Here is a 17,400-nt window from a genome sequence, read left to right as displayed (position 1 = left end):
AGTACTGTGTGTGTCAGCATACCGATCCAGGGATGACACTTAAGCACAAAGACTTGATCCATTCGGGTCGGGTCGCTACATTCTCGGTTATGGAGGTGATAGAGTTCGTCGTAAAGGGTTACGTCGATGCAAGCTTTGACACCGATCTGGATGACTCTGAGTCTCGATCTGGATACATATTGAAAGTGGGAGCATTTGGCTAGAGTAGCTCCGTGCAAAGCATTGTAGACATAGAAATTTGCAAAATACATACAGATCTGAATGTGGCAGACCCATTAACTAAACCTCTCTCACAAACAAAACATGATCACACATTAGTACTCTTTGGGTGTTAATCACATGGCGATGTGAACTAGATTACTGACTCTAGTAAACCCATTGAGTGTTGGTCACATGGCGATGTGAACTATGGGTGTTAATCACATGGTGATGTGAACTATTAGTGTTGAATCACATGGCGATGTGGACTAGATTATTGACTCTAGTGCAAGTGGGATACTGAAGGAAATATGCCCTAGAGGCAATAATAAAGTTATTATTTATTTCCTTATTTCATGATAAATGTTTATTATTCATGCTAGAATTGTATTAATCGAAAACTTAGTTCATGTGTGAATACATAGACAAAACAAAGTGTCCATAGTATGCCTCTACTTGACTAGCTCGTTTATCAAAGATGGTTATGTTTCCTAACCATAGACATGTGTTGTCATTTGATGAACGGGATCACATCATTAGGAGAATGATGTGATGGACAAGACCCATTCGTTAGCTTAGCATTATGATCGTTACAGTTTCATTGCTACTGCTTTCTTCATGACTTATACATGTTCCTCAGACTATGAGATTATGCAACTCCCGAATACCGGAGGAACACCTTATGTGCTATCAAACGTCACAACGTAACTGGGTGATTATAAAGATGCTCTACAGGTGTCTCCGAAGGTGCTTGTTGGGTTGGCATAGATCGAGATTAGGATTTGTCACTCCGTGTATCGGAGAGGTATCTCTAGGCCCTCTCGGTAATGCACATCACTATAAGCCTTGCAAGCAATGTGACTAATGAGTTAGTTGCGGGATGATGCATTACGGAATGAGTAAAGAGACTTGCCGGTAACGAGATTGAACTAGGTATGATGATACCAACGATCGAATCTCGGGCAAGTAACATACCGATGACAAAGGGAACAACGTATGTTGTTATGCGGTTTGACCGATAAAGATCTTCATAGAATATGTAGGAGCCAATATGAGCATCCAGGTTCCGCTATTGGTTATTGACCGGAGATGTGTCTCGGTCATGTCTACATAGTTCTTGAACCCGTAGGGTCCGCACGCTTAACGTTCGATGACGATTTGTATTATGAGTTATGTGATTTGATGTATCGAAGTTTGTTTGGAGTCCCAAATGAGATCACGGACATGACGAGGAGTCTCGAAATGGTCGAGAGGTAAAGATTCATATATTGGAAGGTTGCATTTGGACATCGGAATGGTTCCGAGTGGTTCGGGCATTTTTCCGGAGTACCGGGAGGTTACCGGAACCCCGCGGGAGAAGTATTGGGCCTAGTGGGCCTTATTGGAGGAGAGGAGAAAGGGCCACGTGAGAGGGGTGCCCCTCCCCTTGCCCAAACCGAATTGGACTAGGGGAGGGGGGCGGCCTCCCTCTTTCCTTTCCCCTCTCTCCCCCTTACCTTTCCTTCTGGTGGAAGAAAGGAAAGGGGGGGGGGCGAATCCTACTTGGACTAGGAGTCCAAGTAGGACTCCCCCCTGGCGCGCCCAAACCTGGCCGGCCTCCTCTCTCTCCCTCCTTTATATATGTGGCCAGGAGGCACCCCAATAGCACAACGGACAATCTCTTAGCTGTGTGCGGTGCCCCCCTCCACAGTTTTACACCTCGGTCATATCGTCGTAGTGCTTAGGCGAAGCCCTGCGCCGGCAACTTCATCATCACCGTCACCACGCCGTTGTGCTGACGGAACTCTCCCTCGGCCTCAGCTGGATCTAGAGTTCGAGGTACGTCACCGAGTTGAACGTGTGCAGATCGCGGAGGTGCCGTGCGTTTGGTACTTGATCGGTTGGATCGCGAAGACGTTCGACTACATCAACCACGTTACTTAACGCTTCCGCTTTCGGTCTACGAGGGTACATGGACACACTCTCCCCGCTCGTTGCTATGCATCTCCTAGATAGATCTTGCGTGATCGTAGATAAATTTTTTGAAATACTGCGTTCCCCAACAAAAAACACAATCATAATAGTAGCATAATTGTGTGAACACTCAAGAACAGAAAAGAAAACAAGAAAAATAAGATAATTATTGGGTTGCCTCCCAACAAGTGCTATTGTTTTACGCCCCTAGCTAGACGTAATGCGTAGTTTCAAGTATTGTCATCCTTAGTTTCCATCCCATAGGTCACCCTCATAATAGATTCATATGGTGGCTTAATATCTTTCTAGGGAAGTGTTCCATTTATTTCTTTAATGGAAATTAGAACCTTGTGTTTCCTTCTTTCATATCAATAATAGCACATATGGTTCGTAGGAAAGGCCTACCAAGTATAATAGGACAAGATGGATTACATTCAATATCAAGCACAATGAAATCCACAGGCACATAATTTCTATTAGCAAGAATAGGCACATCATTTATTCTACCAATGGTTTCTTAATAGTTAAATTCGCTGAGTGCAAATTAAGGGAACATTCATCCATATCAACAAGGCCTAGCACATCACATAAACATTTTGGTATAGTAGAAACGCTAGCACCTAAATCACATAGAGCATTACATTCATAATCTTTAATCTTTACTTTAATAGTAAGTTCCCATTCATCATGTAATTTCCGAGGTATTGAAACCTCCAACTCTACTTGATGAACTTTCATCATAGCTTCTACGATATGTTTAGTAAAAGCTTTATTTTGTTCGTAAGCATTGGGTGAATTTATCATGGATTTCAACAAGGAAATACACTCGGTTAAAGTATAACTATCATAATTAAAGCCCTTGTAATCCAAAGTAGCAGGCACATCACTACTTAAAGTCTTGACCTCTCTAAACCCACTTTTATTATTTTTGTCATTAAGATCATCACCCTCTGAACAATTGGGACGCCTTCTAGCTAAAGTCGACTCATCTCCAGTACCTTTTTCATCAAGTTTCATATTACTAAAAAAAGATTCAATGGGTGAGACACCAACCATTTTAATGTCTTCATCATGATTACGGTAAAAATCGGGCGGAATAGCCTTTATACTCGCTTAGCTCTCAACCTAGTGGTTCTCTCTTTACTTTCTTTAATGGAAACATAGATAGCTTTAATAGACTCATTAATACCATTCTTAGGTGGGGAATTTTTAGATTCAAGAGTTTCCACATCATGAGCAATTCTATCCATGTTCCTAGTCATACCATCAACTTTATTCAATTTTTCTTCTACATGGCATTAAAAATCTTTTGAGAATTAATGAATCCTTTAATATTGATCTCAAGATCAATAGGTATCCTATTATATTATTATTGTTATTATTTCCATAGGAATTACCATAATTATTAGAGGAATTTCTGGGATACAGTATAGGATTAAAGTTACCTCTATAAGAATTGCTATTGAAATTATTTCTAGAGAAAAAATTCATATCAACGACATCATTATTTTGCTCAGTCAAAGTAGATAATGGCACATCATTAGGATCAACATGAGCATTTTTATTAGCAACCAATTTCATAAGAGCATCCATTTATCACTCAAAGCAGTAATTTCTTTGTCAGAATTTACCTTCTTACCAGTTGGAGCTCTTTTGGTGTGCAATTGAGAGTAATTTGCCATTATATTATCAAGGAATTTTGTAGCTTCTCCCAATGTGATTTTCATAAAAGTACCACCTGCAGTAGAGTCTTGAAGATTTCTAGAAACAAAGTTTAGCCCCGCATAGAAATTTTGTATAATCATCCATAAACCTAAACCATGAGTGGGATAATTTCTTATCATTAATTTCATTCTCTCCAAAGATTGTGCAACATGTTCATGCTCAAGTTGCCTGAAACTCATAATTTTATTTCTAAGAGAAATAATTTTAGCGGGAGGAAAATACTTGGCAATAAAAGCATCCTTACACTTATCCCAAGAATCAATACTATTTCGAGGCAAGGATGAAAACCAAGTTTTAACATGATCTCATAGTGAGAACGGAAATAATTTCAATTTAACAATATCATTATACATAAATTTTTTCTTTTGCATATCGTATAATTCAACGTAAGTGTTAAGATGGGATGCAACATCTTCATTAGGACTACCAGAAAATTGTTCTTTCATAACAAGATTTAGCAAAACAACATTAACATCACATGACTCCGCACTAGTCGTGGGAGGAGCAATTGGAGTACTAATAAAAATAATTTTTATTAGTATTTGAAAAGTCACACAACTTGGTATTTTCTTAAGACATAGCGACAAAGCAAGCAAACGGGCAAACATTTTTTTTGTGTGTTTGTAAAAAAAATAGAAGTGGGGGAGACGAAAACGAGAGGCAAAGGCAAATAAAAATTAGAGCAAGTAGATGATAGTTTATGCGAAGGTACTTGATAGGTTTTGATGATGTCTCCTCGGCAACGGCGCCAGAAATTCTTCCTGCTACTTGTGAGCTGCGTTGGGGTTTTCCCCGAAGAGGAGAGGAGAATCACGCACCGTAGAGATAAGTATTTCCGTCAGTGAGAGCCAATGTATCAATCCAATAGGAGAATCACGCAAAGCCTCATGAACAGCACCTGCACACACAAAAGCAAATGCTTGCGCCCAACGCGGGTAAGAGGGTTGTCAATCCCCTTGAACTCGTAACTTGCAAGGATCAAATCTTGTATAGGTAGATAGATAAACTGCAAAACAAAATAAAAAATAAAAATTGCAGCAAAGATATTTTGGTATATATATATATATATATGATAAAAGTAGACCCGGGGGCCATAGTTTTCACTAGAGGCTTCTCTCTTGAACACATAGCATACGGTGGGTGAACAAATTACTGTTGGGCAATTGATAGAAAAGTGCATAGTTATGACGATATTCAAGGCAATGATCATGTATATAGGCATCACGCCTGAGACAAGTAGACCCACTCCTGCCTGCATCTACTACTATTACTCCACCCATCGACCACTATCCAGCATGCATCTAGGGTATTAAGTTCATGAAAAAGGAGTAACGCCTTAAGCAAGATGACATGATGTAGACAAAGTAAACCCAATCAATATGAATAAACCCCGTTGTTTTACCCTTAATGGCAACAATACAAATACGTGTCTTGTCCCCTACGGTCACTAGTATATAGAGCACTGCAAGATTGAACCCATTCAAAGCACCTCTCTGACTAAAGATAAATCAATCTAGTTGGCCAAACCAAATGGATAGATCAGAGAGAAATACAATGCTATAAAATCATGAATAAAAAAGTTCAGAAAAGACTCCAAATCATAACCCACAATTCATCGGATCCCAACAAACACACTGCAAAATAAGATTACATTGGATAGAGCTCCAAGAACATCGAGGAGAACATTGTATTGAAGATCAAAGAGAGAGAAGAAGCCATCTAGCTACTAGCTATGGACCCATATGTCTGTGGTGAACTACTCACGCATCATTGGAGGGCAGCAAGGATGATGTAGAAGCCCTCCGTGATCGATTCTGACAGAGTACCGGAAAAGGCCTCCAGATGGCATCGCGAAAGAATAGAAACTTGCGGCGATAGAAAAAGCGCTTTGGCCGGCTCTATGTTGGTTTCCCGATTTTAGAGAATTTATAGAGGTGCAATTAGGTCACACGGAGCCACGAGAGGCCTACAAGGCAACATGACGCCCTGTTGCCTTGCTGTCTCCTCTCTTGCCGTCTGGTCTCCTCCTAAAGCTTCTAGGGTCTCTCTTGTACAGAAAAAATCGTCAAAAAGTTTCGTAGCGTTTGGACTCCGCTTGGTACTGATTTCCTGGAAAACCAAAAACAAGCAAAAAACAACAACTGGCACTGGCACTGGGTTAATAGGTTAGTCCCCAAAAATGGTATAATATAGCACAAAAATTTATATAAAACATTCAAGATTGATACTATAATAGAATGGAACAATAACAAAATTATAGATACGTTGGAGACGTATCACAACCCGCAACATTAGAAGCATGTCGCCGCGGCTGTCGAAGCTTGTCGTTGCAACATCATCACGGCCGTTGAAGCACCCCACGAGCGTTAGAAGCATGTCGTTGTGCCATAGCCGCGGCTGTCGCAACATGCCAAAGCATCACCAAGGTCGTCGAAGCATGCCGTCGCAGCATCGTCGTAGCCGCCGAAGCACACCACAAGTGTTCGAAGAATGCCGTCGTGCCAACGCCGCGGCCGTCGCAACATCATCGAAGCACCTGGGATGCTATTGCAACATCGTCACGACTGTCGAAGCACATCAGGGGCGTCTGAAGCATATCGTCGTCCCAATGCCGGGGCTGTCGCATCATCATCAAAGCACCAGTGATACCATCGTAGTATCGTCGCGGCCGTCGAAGCACGTCAAGGGCGTTTGAAGCATGTCGTGGTCCCAACATCGAGGCTGCCGCAGCATCATCGAAACAGCGGGGATGCCATTGCAACATCGTCACGGCCGTCGAAGCACATCATGGGCGTTCGAAGCATGTGGTCGTGCCATCTCCGTGGCCATCACATCACGCCTTGTAACATTGTCGCGGCCGTTGAAGCAGTCGCCTTGTAGCATTGTCGCGACCGTTGAAGCAGTTGGGTGTTGCAAAGACCGCCATCCAGCATTGCAGCACTGGCCGCGGCCTCAGAGTTGCGCTTGTAGCAACCAAATCACCATCGCAACATCGTATGAGATGCGTCAGATCTTGTAGACAACAAACACTCGATCGCTGACCTTTGGAGCACGACAATGACGGCTGTTAATTTTGAGTTGCAAAGGTGCACGCTGCTGCATGCCACTACTAGTTGAGGACGCATGTCGCTGGAAGTCGTCGATGAGAATGCAAGTGCGCATGTGGCTGCGAGGCATGGAATGAAAAAGGACGAGTTGTAACGGCCATGATCATGCTAATCAAGCGACCAACGAGGCGGCTGATCCCGACGCGGGATCATCCGGCTGATTGCTAGCCTTTTTTTGAGGGGGTGGTATTATAGATTAAGTTTTTCTTGATATAAAGATTAGTTTTTTTAGACAAGGTATTATAGTTTAGGTTTTTTTTGAGGGGTAGGTATTTTAGATTACTTTTTTTTAGGTGTAGGTATTTTAGATTAGGTATATACTCCTAGGCTATCCCGCCCGCGGAAATGGAAGAGAAGCCCAGATAACAGCCCAGCATGCTCCACGGCCCGGTCCGAGTAAGTTGACCAGCCCACCAGTAGTGAGCGGAGTAGGAGGCAATACAAGTAGCACTTGTCTTCTCCACCCCAACTCCTCTCTCCACACCACAAGCCGCCGCCGACCGCTCGCTGGGAGGGGAATAGAAATCGTGTATCGTAGGGTTGCGCAAATCGCCGCCTCCAGCAACCAATCCCCAACCCTCGAGCTATCTAACTATCCCGATCCCGATCTCCTACCATGGTGTCCGATGCCAGCAAGAAGAAAGCCGCGCAGAAGAAGGCCGCCGCCGCCGCCAAGAGGGGAGCCAAGTCCAGCGCCGCTGCCTCGTCCTCGTCGGCGTCGTCGGCGGCCGATAAGGCCGCCAATGGCATAGCGGCCCTTAACTTATCCGATCGGACATGTACCGGGGTCCTGGCTTCGCATCCGCTCTCCCGTGATATCCACGTACGTTGAGATCCGATCCCCTTTTTCTTCTTGTTGCTATTCATCCATCGTTGCAAACCTTTTTTTTCTTCTCTCGCCGCACGGATTAGTTCCACCCCCAGTGATGGAACACAAGAGTATATAATATACCTATATTGAGCGAAAAACAGATTGCTAGATCCATGTTAAATTACTTGTGATTTCTTGGCTCTTTATATATGACCCATTCATCTCTTCTCGACGTGGAACAGTGTGGTCGTATTAGCCACTTTCCTGGTCCGTTGTATCCTGGAACCTATCTCGTACCACTATTATGTATATGTAAACAAGAAATAATACTCGAGTTGATATGCCAAATATGCTGGGATGTGGGGCCATGCCTACAAAGTTCTTCAATGCGAATATCTGATCTAGCATCATCTCCGTCCCTCCTTCATACCAGTTGATTACTTTAATAATCTGTTGATTTCCTAATATAGTATTTGTATGTTGCAGATTGAGTCCCTTTCATTAACATTTCATGGACATGACCTTATTGTGGATTCAGAATTGGAGCTTAACTACGGGAGGTATAGTTTATACATCCGTTTATTTCATTTCATTACAACCATGTATCCTTCTGGAGCACTTAATTGATGGTTTTATTTAACCTCAGGCGGTATGGTTTGCTCGGCTTAAATGGTTGTGGGAAATCTACCCTTCTCACCGCAATAGGCTGCAGGGAACTCCCCATTCCTGAACACATGGACATACATCATCTTACGCGTGAGATTGAGGCTTCTGACATGTCTGCGCTGCAAGCTGTTATCTGTTGTGATGAAGAAAGAGTGAAGTTGGAAAAGGAAGCTGAAATTCTGGCTGCACAGGTTAGCTATTGAACTTCTATCTTTTTATTTGCCCATCGTCTGCATTTCATCCGGGTCTATATAATTGCTTACACTTGCTGCTCACTATTTAGGATGATGGTGGCGGTGAAGCTTTGGATCTTGTATATGAGCGGTTAGAAGCAATGGATGCATCAACTGCTGAAAAGCGTGCTGCTGAGATATTGTTTGGTCTAGGTTTTGACAAGCAAATGCAAGCAAAGCCAACACGAGATTTTTCTGGGGGTTGGCGTATGAGGATTGCATTGGCAAGGGCGCTGTTCATGAACCCGACCATCCTTTTGCTTGATGAGCCAACCAACCATCTTGGTGAGTATGAAACAAATGAAAACTGCACTTGAACATGTATTTTAAGTTGAAATGATGTGTTTTTTTTCTGTATTGCTTGACTACCGTTAACATTTTTCTTCGATATAAAATCTTTGGGTGTGTGTCTAGGGCACATCTAGGTGTCCTAGTTATAGCACATCTAAGTGACTAAATCAAGCATAGAAAGAAAAAGAAAAGTAAAAAGAAAATACCCACACAAATCTCCACGTAAGATCAATGACTTAGGACTTAGATGTGCAATACTTATGGCACATCTAGATGTACTTTAGCAAAACTGAATCTTTGGCTAATGTGACACACATCCTTCTACCTCACAAAGTTACTCCCTCCGTTCCAAAATAGATGACTCAACTTTGTACTAACTTTAGTACAAAGTTAGTGCAAAGTTGGGTCATCTATTTTGGAACAGAGGGAGTATATGGTACTACTATACATAATCTTGTTTCTCTTACATAAGAGGTTCTAGTGGACTTTCCTGCATAGCTTGGTGGTCAGTTGTGCTTACTTTTGAAAGCAACCTGATTTTTTTTTTGCCTTTGTTTGCAGATCTCGAGGCTTGTGTCTGGCTGGAAGAGAAATTAAAGAATTTTGAGCGTATACTTGTTGTTATCTCGCATTCCCAAGATTTTCTAAATGGAGTGTGCACTAACATCATCCACATGCAGAACAAGACCCTCAAGTTATATACTGGAAATTATGACCAGTATGTTCAAACTCGCTCTGAGCTTGAAGAGAATCAAATGAAGCAGTACAAATGGGAACAGGAACAGATAGCTAATATGAAGGAGTACATTGCCCGATTTGGTCATGGATCTGCGAAGCTTGCTCGTCAGGCTCAGAGCAAAGAGAAGACTCTTGCAAAGATGGAGCGTGGTGGTCTTGCTGAGAAGGTTGTCAATGACAGGATTCTTGTTTTCCGCTTTACAGATGTTGGCAAACTCCCACCACCAGTGCTGCAGTTTGCTGATGTGACATTTGGTTACACTCCGGATAATCTCATCTACAAGAACCTTGACTTCGGTGTTGACCTTGACTCGAGAGTTGCACTGGTCGGTCCCAATGGGGCAGGTAAGAGCACACTTCTGAAGCTCATGACAGGTGACCTATCTCCGTTGGATGGCATGGTCAGACGCCACAACCACCTACGCATTGCACAATTCCATCAACATCTCACTGAGAAGCTGGACCTGGACATGCCGGCCCTGCAGTACATGATGAGGGAGTACCCTGGGAATGAAGAGGAGAAGATGAGAGCTGCGATTGGCAAGTTTGGCCTGTCAGGAAAGGCACAGGTGATGCCAATGAAAAACCTGTCTGATGGGCAGAAGGCCCGTGTCATTTTTGCTTGGCTAGCATTTAGGCAGCCACAGATGCTGTTGCTTGATGAGCCGACAAATCATCTTGACATTGAGACCATTGACTCACTTGCTGAGGCACTGAAGGAATGGGACGGGGGGTTGGTCCTGGTGAGCCATGACTTCAGGCTGATCAATCAGGTTGCTCAAGAGATCTGGGTCTGTGAGAACCAGGCGGTGACTAGGTGGGAAGGCGATATCATGGATTTCAAGCAACACTTGAAGAAAAGGGCTGGTCTCTAGATTTCCTGTCTTTTCCTTCTCGGCTCTTTGGAGATCTAGACAACCCAAAGTTTTTGCCTGTATCAGAAAAGTTTCCATCATTTAGCGTGACAAGTATGAGTATTATTGTATCACTTAAAACATATCTTCTCCACACTATTTTATAACCAGACGATCCGTGTTTAATTTCATATCTTTTAACATTGTTGATCCATGATGGTTTGGTTTGCTCTGCGGTTCTAGATTTGAAGATTATCATTTTATTAAGGTGATGAAATGTAGACATTTCATTCAATTGTTATCTTTAAATTTGTATTTGTACAGTTCTACGTTTGTTACACCTTTTTTTTTGAAAACAAACTCCCAACTTTATTCATTTGTAATAAGTAAAACTGAGGAACATTACAATTTCATTTAAAGGCTCCTCAAGTCAATCCGAAGTCAAAGAAAATCTAGCTAATCTAGCAAGCTCATGAGCTATTTTATTTGCTTCCCTATTACAGTGCTCAAATCTAGCAGTAACAAAATCACATGCATAATGAAAACAGTCTTAGAAGATTGTTGCCGCCGCACCCGCAGACTGCCCTCCATCATTCATAGAGTCAATTACCTCTATATTATCCGAATTTATGATAATGCGATTGCATCCTGTCCTTTGCGCCAATGTTAGATCAAATTTGAGAGCTCTAGCCTCCGCCATTAGCACATCCGCGCAAAAAGTCTATTCTCTCATTCCCTCCAGCAATAAACCTGCCTTTGTCATCTCTAAGCATTGCTTTCATTGTGCCTCTAAGAAGGTCGTGATCAAAGGAAGCATCAACATTGAGTTAAACAAAACCTTTTGGAGGGCAAGACCAACTCTCCTTCACATACGCCTACATTAACAAAATTTATGGTAAGGGCAAGGATTCCCATTGAAATCTGTGTTACATTTTGTATTTTCCGTCTTTCCCATCATAGGTACCATGCTGAGATAGCAATCATCTCACGTACATTGTGGCAACCCAATATCCACAAATCTTGATTTGGTAGGATTAGTAAGTATTCCAGCACCGCCTCTCCCGCACGATCAATCTCGCAAGCTTTTTCAATGATATCATTTAGTCCCAGTCTTTTCCAAACCTCCTTTGCTTTAGTACATCAGAACAACATATGTTTTGTATCTTCTAAGCCCTCATAGCAAATTGGACAGATGGGTGAAACCTTCATATGTCTATTAGCTAGCGTAACTCTGCACGGGATAGTACCATGTAGCGTACGCCATAAGAATATTTTAACTTTTGCCGGACATGCTGATTTCCATATCTTACTCCAAATAGGATTAACTGTGGTTCGCCTCATACCATTAGAGTGTTCCAATTTACTTCCATACTGGTGATTCAACTCCACATAGTAGGCTGACCTAACTGAGAATATTCCATTTTTTGTATAATTCCAGGCAACGAAGTCTTGCATATCATATTGCGGTAGGTGAATTGAGAGAATCCTTTGTACATTGATCGGCCACATAGTTTGCCTAATCAGGTCTTCATCCCAAGTATTATAGACAGATCAATGAGATCACCTACCTTAGTTAACAGGTTACCTCCCTTAGGTGTTACAATTTTCCTAGTGACATAGTTTGGGATCCACGCATCTTCCCAAATATTAATGTTATGTCCGTTCCCCACACGCCAAATATAACCATGTTTCAGAGTATTTATGCCTGTCATGATGCTTTGCCATGTAAAGGAAGAACCTTTCTTAAGCTTAGCATTTAACAGATCGCCATAGGGGTAATATTTTGCCCTTAGGATAGAAGCACACAAAGAATCAGGATTATCCAAAGGACGCCATGCTTGTTTGGCTAACAATGCCAAATTGAAATAGCGAACATCACGAAATCCCATCCCTCCTTGATTTTTTGGTACACATAATTTCCACCAGGCCATCCAGTGCATTCTCCTCTGATTCTCCTCATCTCCCCACCAGAAATGCGCTATCACGTTGATGATTCCTTTGCAATTTTTTATAGAAATTTTAAAGACCGACATTACATAGGTGGGTATGGCTTGGATCACAGCCTTGAGCAGGATTTCCTTTCCCCCAGTAGACAGTAATTTTTCCTTCCAGCCACTAATTCTTTTGACAATACGTTCAATTCAAAATTGGAAACAATCTGTTTTATCTAACCCAACATTTGCTGGCCAACCCAGATATTTATCACTAAGGGCCACCGTCATTATATTCAGTGTTGTGCAAAGTTGTGCTCTAATCTCCACCTTTGTGTTAGGACTGAAAAAATGCTAGGTTTTTTAACGCTAACTAATTGTCCTGATGCCTCACAATATAGATCAAGCACAGCTTTCAGAGCTTCTCCACTTTGTTTGTTAGCTTTCATAAGAATTAAGGAATCATTCGCAAAGAGAAGATTAGTTATCGATGGGGCGTCTCTACAAACTCTTACCCCTGAGATTTTTCCATTTTCCTCCGCATGTGACAATAGGGCATTCAAACCTTCAGTGCACAACAAGAAAAGGTATGGTGACAATGGGTCACCCTGTCTTAATCCCCTTGTAGGCTTGAAGCTCTCACTTTCCTCCGTATTAATACTAACTCTATATTCGACTATTGAGATGCACTGCATAATAAAATTCACCCATTCTTGACGGAAGCCCAGTCTCAACATAATTTCTTTCAGGAAGGGCCACTCTACTCTGTCATAAGCCTTGTGCATATCAAGTTTAATAGTGCACAAACCTTCCCTACCTTCTCTCTTATTTTTGATTGTGTGAAAGAATTTGTAAGCAACAAGAATATTATCAGTGATCAGTCTGCCAGGCACGAAAGCACTCTGAGTAGGACTGATAATATCAGGCAAAAAGATCTTCAAACGAGAAGCCACCATTTTTGCAATTATTTTATATAGCGCATTACATAAGCTTATTGGCCTGAATTGGGTTACCTTTTCCCTTAATTGTATCGGTTCTACGAACTTGCATCTGGGTAGTATCTAATTTGGGACGACGGACTTCTGTGAATTAAGATCCTCATACCAGAGGCTTCATTTATTCAAAATATAATACTGCTTACAAAAAATTATCGTTTGTAGTAGACATACACCTACAAAAAATTATCGTTTGTTGTAGACATACGCCTTCATTGTTATATTGCTTTGCATGATCATATAGCTCACATAGTATTTGTGGCTCAGCCACCGTTCATCATCATTGCCAGAGACATTCATATGCTCCGCCACCGTTCATCATCATTGTCAGAGACATTCATATAGAGTCATATGTTTCAGTTTTATCGAGTTGTAAGTAAATAGTAGCATGATAAACATTGTCCCAGTGAGGAAATAAAAACATAAGCCTAACGGAAAAATGAGAGAAAAAAGAAAAAAATGAAAAAAAAGAGAAGGGGCAATGTTACTACCTTTTTTCCACACTTGTGCTTTAAAGTAATACCATGTTTTTCATATCGAGAGTCTCCCATGTTGTCACTTTCATATACTAGTGGGATATTTCATTATAGAACATTTGTTTGTTTTGATGACGGGCTTCCTCAAATGCCCGAGGTCTTCATGAGCAAGCAAGTTGAATGCACGCCCACTTAGTTTTCATTTTTAGCCTTCATACACTTATAACTCTTAGTGTATTCATTGTATGACAATTCATACTCCTTGCATGACATCAATTGATGGGCATCTCGATAGCCCGTTGATTAGCCGCGTCGATGTGAGACTATCTTCCTTTTTTGACTTCCCGTTATTAATCTCTATCACCGCATTCTATTCCACCCATAGTGCTATATTCATGGCTCATGCTCATGTATTGTGTGGGGGTTGAAAAAGCTGAAGCGCGTTAAAAAGTATAAACTAATTGCTCGACTTGTCATCGGAGTTGTACATGATTAATACATTGTGTGAAGAAAATAGAGCATGACAAGATTATATGATTTTGTAGGGATAGCGTTGCTTAGCATTTTTATTTTGAAAGTCATGATTGTATGTTGGTATGCCTGAGTATTAATGTCTTTATATCATATCATAGACTATTGCTCTGAATAATTCGGATCTTAATACTCATACCCTAGAAGAAAGGTTGCATGATAAACATCTCAGGTAGCATTCCACATCAGAAATTCTGTTTTTATCATTTACCTACTCGAGAACGAGCAGGAATTAAGCTTGGGATGCTTGATACGTCTCCAACGTATCTATAATTTTTTATTGTTCCATGCTATTATAATATCAATCTTGAATGTTTCATATAAATGTTTGTGCTAGTTTATATCATTTTTTGGGACTAAACTATTAACCTAGTGCCTAGTGCCAGTTGCTGTCTTTTGCTTGTTTTTTGGTTTTCCAGGAAATTAGTATCAAATGGAATCCAAACGCTACGAAACTTTTTGACGATTTTTCTCTGGACAAGAGAGACCTTAGAAGCTTCGCGGGGGGGGGGGGGGGGTGAGGACATCAATACCATTGTTACACCCACAGCCCCTGCTGCTATACATACTGGACCAATTACTAGAGCTCGCGTACGCCAATTGAATTACCAGGTACTTTCGTTTCTTGGTGAAAATTCTAATGTTCATGAGAATATGATGCTACCTAAATTGGATACATTTGTTTCGATTACTAATGAAGGGCCTAGCATGGACAAGAGGGATGAACACTGGAGCAGGATCAAGCATGGAGATGAACGCGCGCGCGAAGGGATCCAGAATGGCGTTTCTAGTGCATATGTGAGCACTTTGAAGCCTCCGTGATGACCTACAAGGACATGGACGAAATATACAAGATGCCACTTCATAAATTTCGTCCGGAGGCTACTATAGGTGCTGCATCACCTTATTATTGGGCCAGGCCCATGTAATTTCGAAATACTTAAGTATAGGCTGTTTTTAGAGTCCGTATGTGTGGGGAAACAAGAGTTAGGGTTGGTTTCGGACCCCTACTCCAAGGGCCACGAAATTCCCCCTCTTCCTTAATATATACAACCCTTAGGGCATCGTTTAGACTTCGGGTTTTGATGCGGAGCATCCTACGATCATCCCCATGGACCTACCATCGTCTCATCAAGAGCTAAGAGGACCCATGACACGAGCACGAGCTAGAGCTCTCGAGAACGAGGTGACTTCCTTCCTTAGTGATATCACATATGATCCACTCGAGACATGGCTACTACCTATGTCCGATATGCTATGCATGATCAGGTGTCAAGAGGACCCTCACGAAGATGCACGTGAAGACGGACAAGCCGCCAAGTCCATGGATGAAGAGAACCAACGAAAACGGGCAAGTTCACCTTCCAGGCCCCGGACATCTGGCCAAGGCCCCGGACATCCGGCCCCTGAAGATGCCAACAACAGCAGCAGCCCAGCTGTCGAAGTGCTACAGGGCCCGGACATCCGGCTCCTCCCGAAAGCCCGGAAATCCGGCCCCTTCGCCGGACATCCGGCCCCGCCTATCCAGAGAGCACAGAACGCATCCACGCCAGCCCGGACATCCGGCCCCTCCTGAAGCCCCGGACATCCGGCCCGACGCCCGGACATTCGGCTCCGTCTGTCTGCGCACAGTAAAGGGCCAAAGCCCATGTACCTCTTCGCCCCCCTAGACTATATATACTCCATCCCCTTCCTCTTTCTAGGGTCAGCATTGGTTTAGCTCATATGTGAGATAGAGCATTGCTCATCCATTACGGAGAAGATCACCTTGGAGAGAGACCGCAGACCCTCTACGGAGAAGATCACCTTGGATTCAAGACCCCCTCTTGGGTGGCCCCTATCAAGACCTCCTTATGGAGAAGAACCGGTTACCGTTTGTATCGTCCGTTGTTGACTTTGGATCTTGTATCTTACATTTGTGTTCATCGATCTAGCGCATGTGTGATCTATTCTTGTTGGTTGAGTGATTTCTCTCGTGTTCCCCTCGTGTTTTCCCCTCGTGTTCATCACGTTCTTCGTAGGGATCCGCTCCTTTCGTGAAAGATCGACCACCTAGGGTTCCGCCCTACATCATCTTGGTATCATGAGCCACGTTGATCACAATTTCGGAGCCCCCTCTCTTTGTTTTCTAGCTTGATTTTGTTGTTTTTCGTCCTAATCCGAAAATTGCCCCACAAAAATAGCCCAATTTTTTTTTGTGATTTGTTGGTGTGATGAAGTTTTGTTGGATTTGATCCGCGGATTTCGTGTGTTGCAGGTAGATCTAGCTTTTCCCCATATTTTTCCCAAATTCCATCCACAAAATCTTCCGAATTTTGCCCCGGATTTGACCTCTCCACGCGGTGTTCTTCGAGTTCGTCCACGCATCCCGAGCCCGGACATCCGGCCCGACAGCCCGGACATCCGGCCCACCCCGGACATCCGGCCATCAGCCCCTGACAGCATCACTTCCATCCTCCACTCCGTTTACCGCCTAACTTTCGTCCAACTTTGTTCCGGAGCCCACATACACTTCCGCATACCACCACCACTTCTGCATAGCACCACCATAGCCTTTCCCGCTACCAACTTCGACAATTTTGACCCGTTTTGCCTTGAGAATTTGAGTTGTGGTTTCCGTGTCCTATTGTGTTTCGGCTATCTAGGTACGGTTCGGCATCAACATCACCACCGCTCATCTTCGCCAAGGACTACTACGAACGGCTACATCACAATTGTGGTATCAACCTCACCTTGGTATCACTTTGGTATCGTGATATCATCATACTCTCTTGCATTTGCATTGATAACCCCATGGCCTTACTTTTGCGTAGCTTACCCATCGAGACTAGCCTTTGAGTATTGCCGGCAACGTGACTTGTGCACATTAGTGATCATACTTCCCATAGCAT

At 42.7% G+C, this 17,400-nt stretch overlaps 1 protein-coding gene across 1 annotated transcript; it reads left to right on the top strand.

Annotated features, from left to right (window-relative positions):
- Positions 1–7,452: 7,452 nt before the first annotated feature.
- LOC123166734 (ABC transporter F family member 1) lies at positions 7,453–10,767 on the top strand. Its single transcript, XM_044584530.1, has 5 exons — positions 7,453–7,806; positions 8,281–8,354; positions 8,441–8,651; positions 8,744–8,978; positions 9,546–10,767. The coding sequence occupies exons 1-5, from the start codon at positions 7,600–7,602 to the stop codon at positions 10,595–10,597; spliced, it is 1,779 nt and encodes a 592-aa protein (XP_044440465.1). The 5' UTR covers positions 7,453–7,599; the 3' UTR covers positions 10,598–10,767.
- Positions 10,768–17,400: the final 6,633 nt, after the last annotated feature.

The sequence above is a fragment of the Triticum aestivum genome, chromosome 7D, assembly GCF_018294505.1.
Source record: "Triticum aestivum cultivar Chinese Spring chromosome 7D, IWGSC CS RefSeq v2.1, whole genome shotgun sequence".
In the NCBI taxonomy this organism is placed as follows: Eukaryota; Viridiplantae; Streptophyta; class Magnoliopsida; order Poales; family Poaceae; genus Triticum; species Triticum aestivum.
The sequence above is the reverse complement of the archived record's forward strand: the minus strand, read 5'-3'. Positions and strand labels throughout refer to the sequence as shown.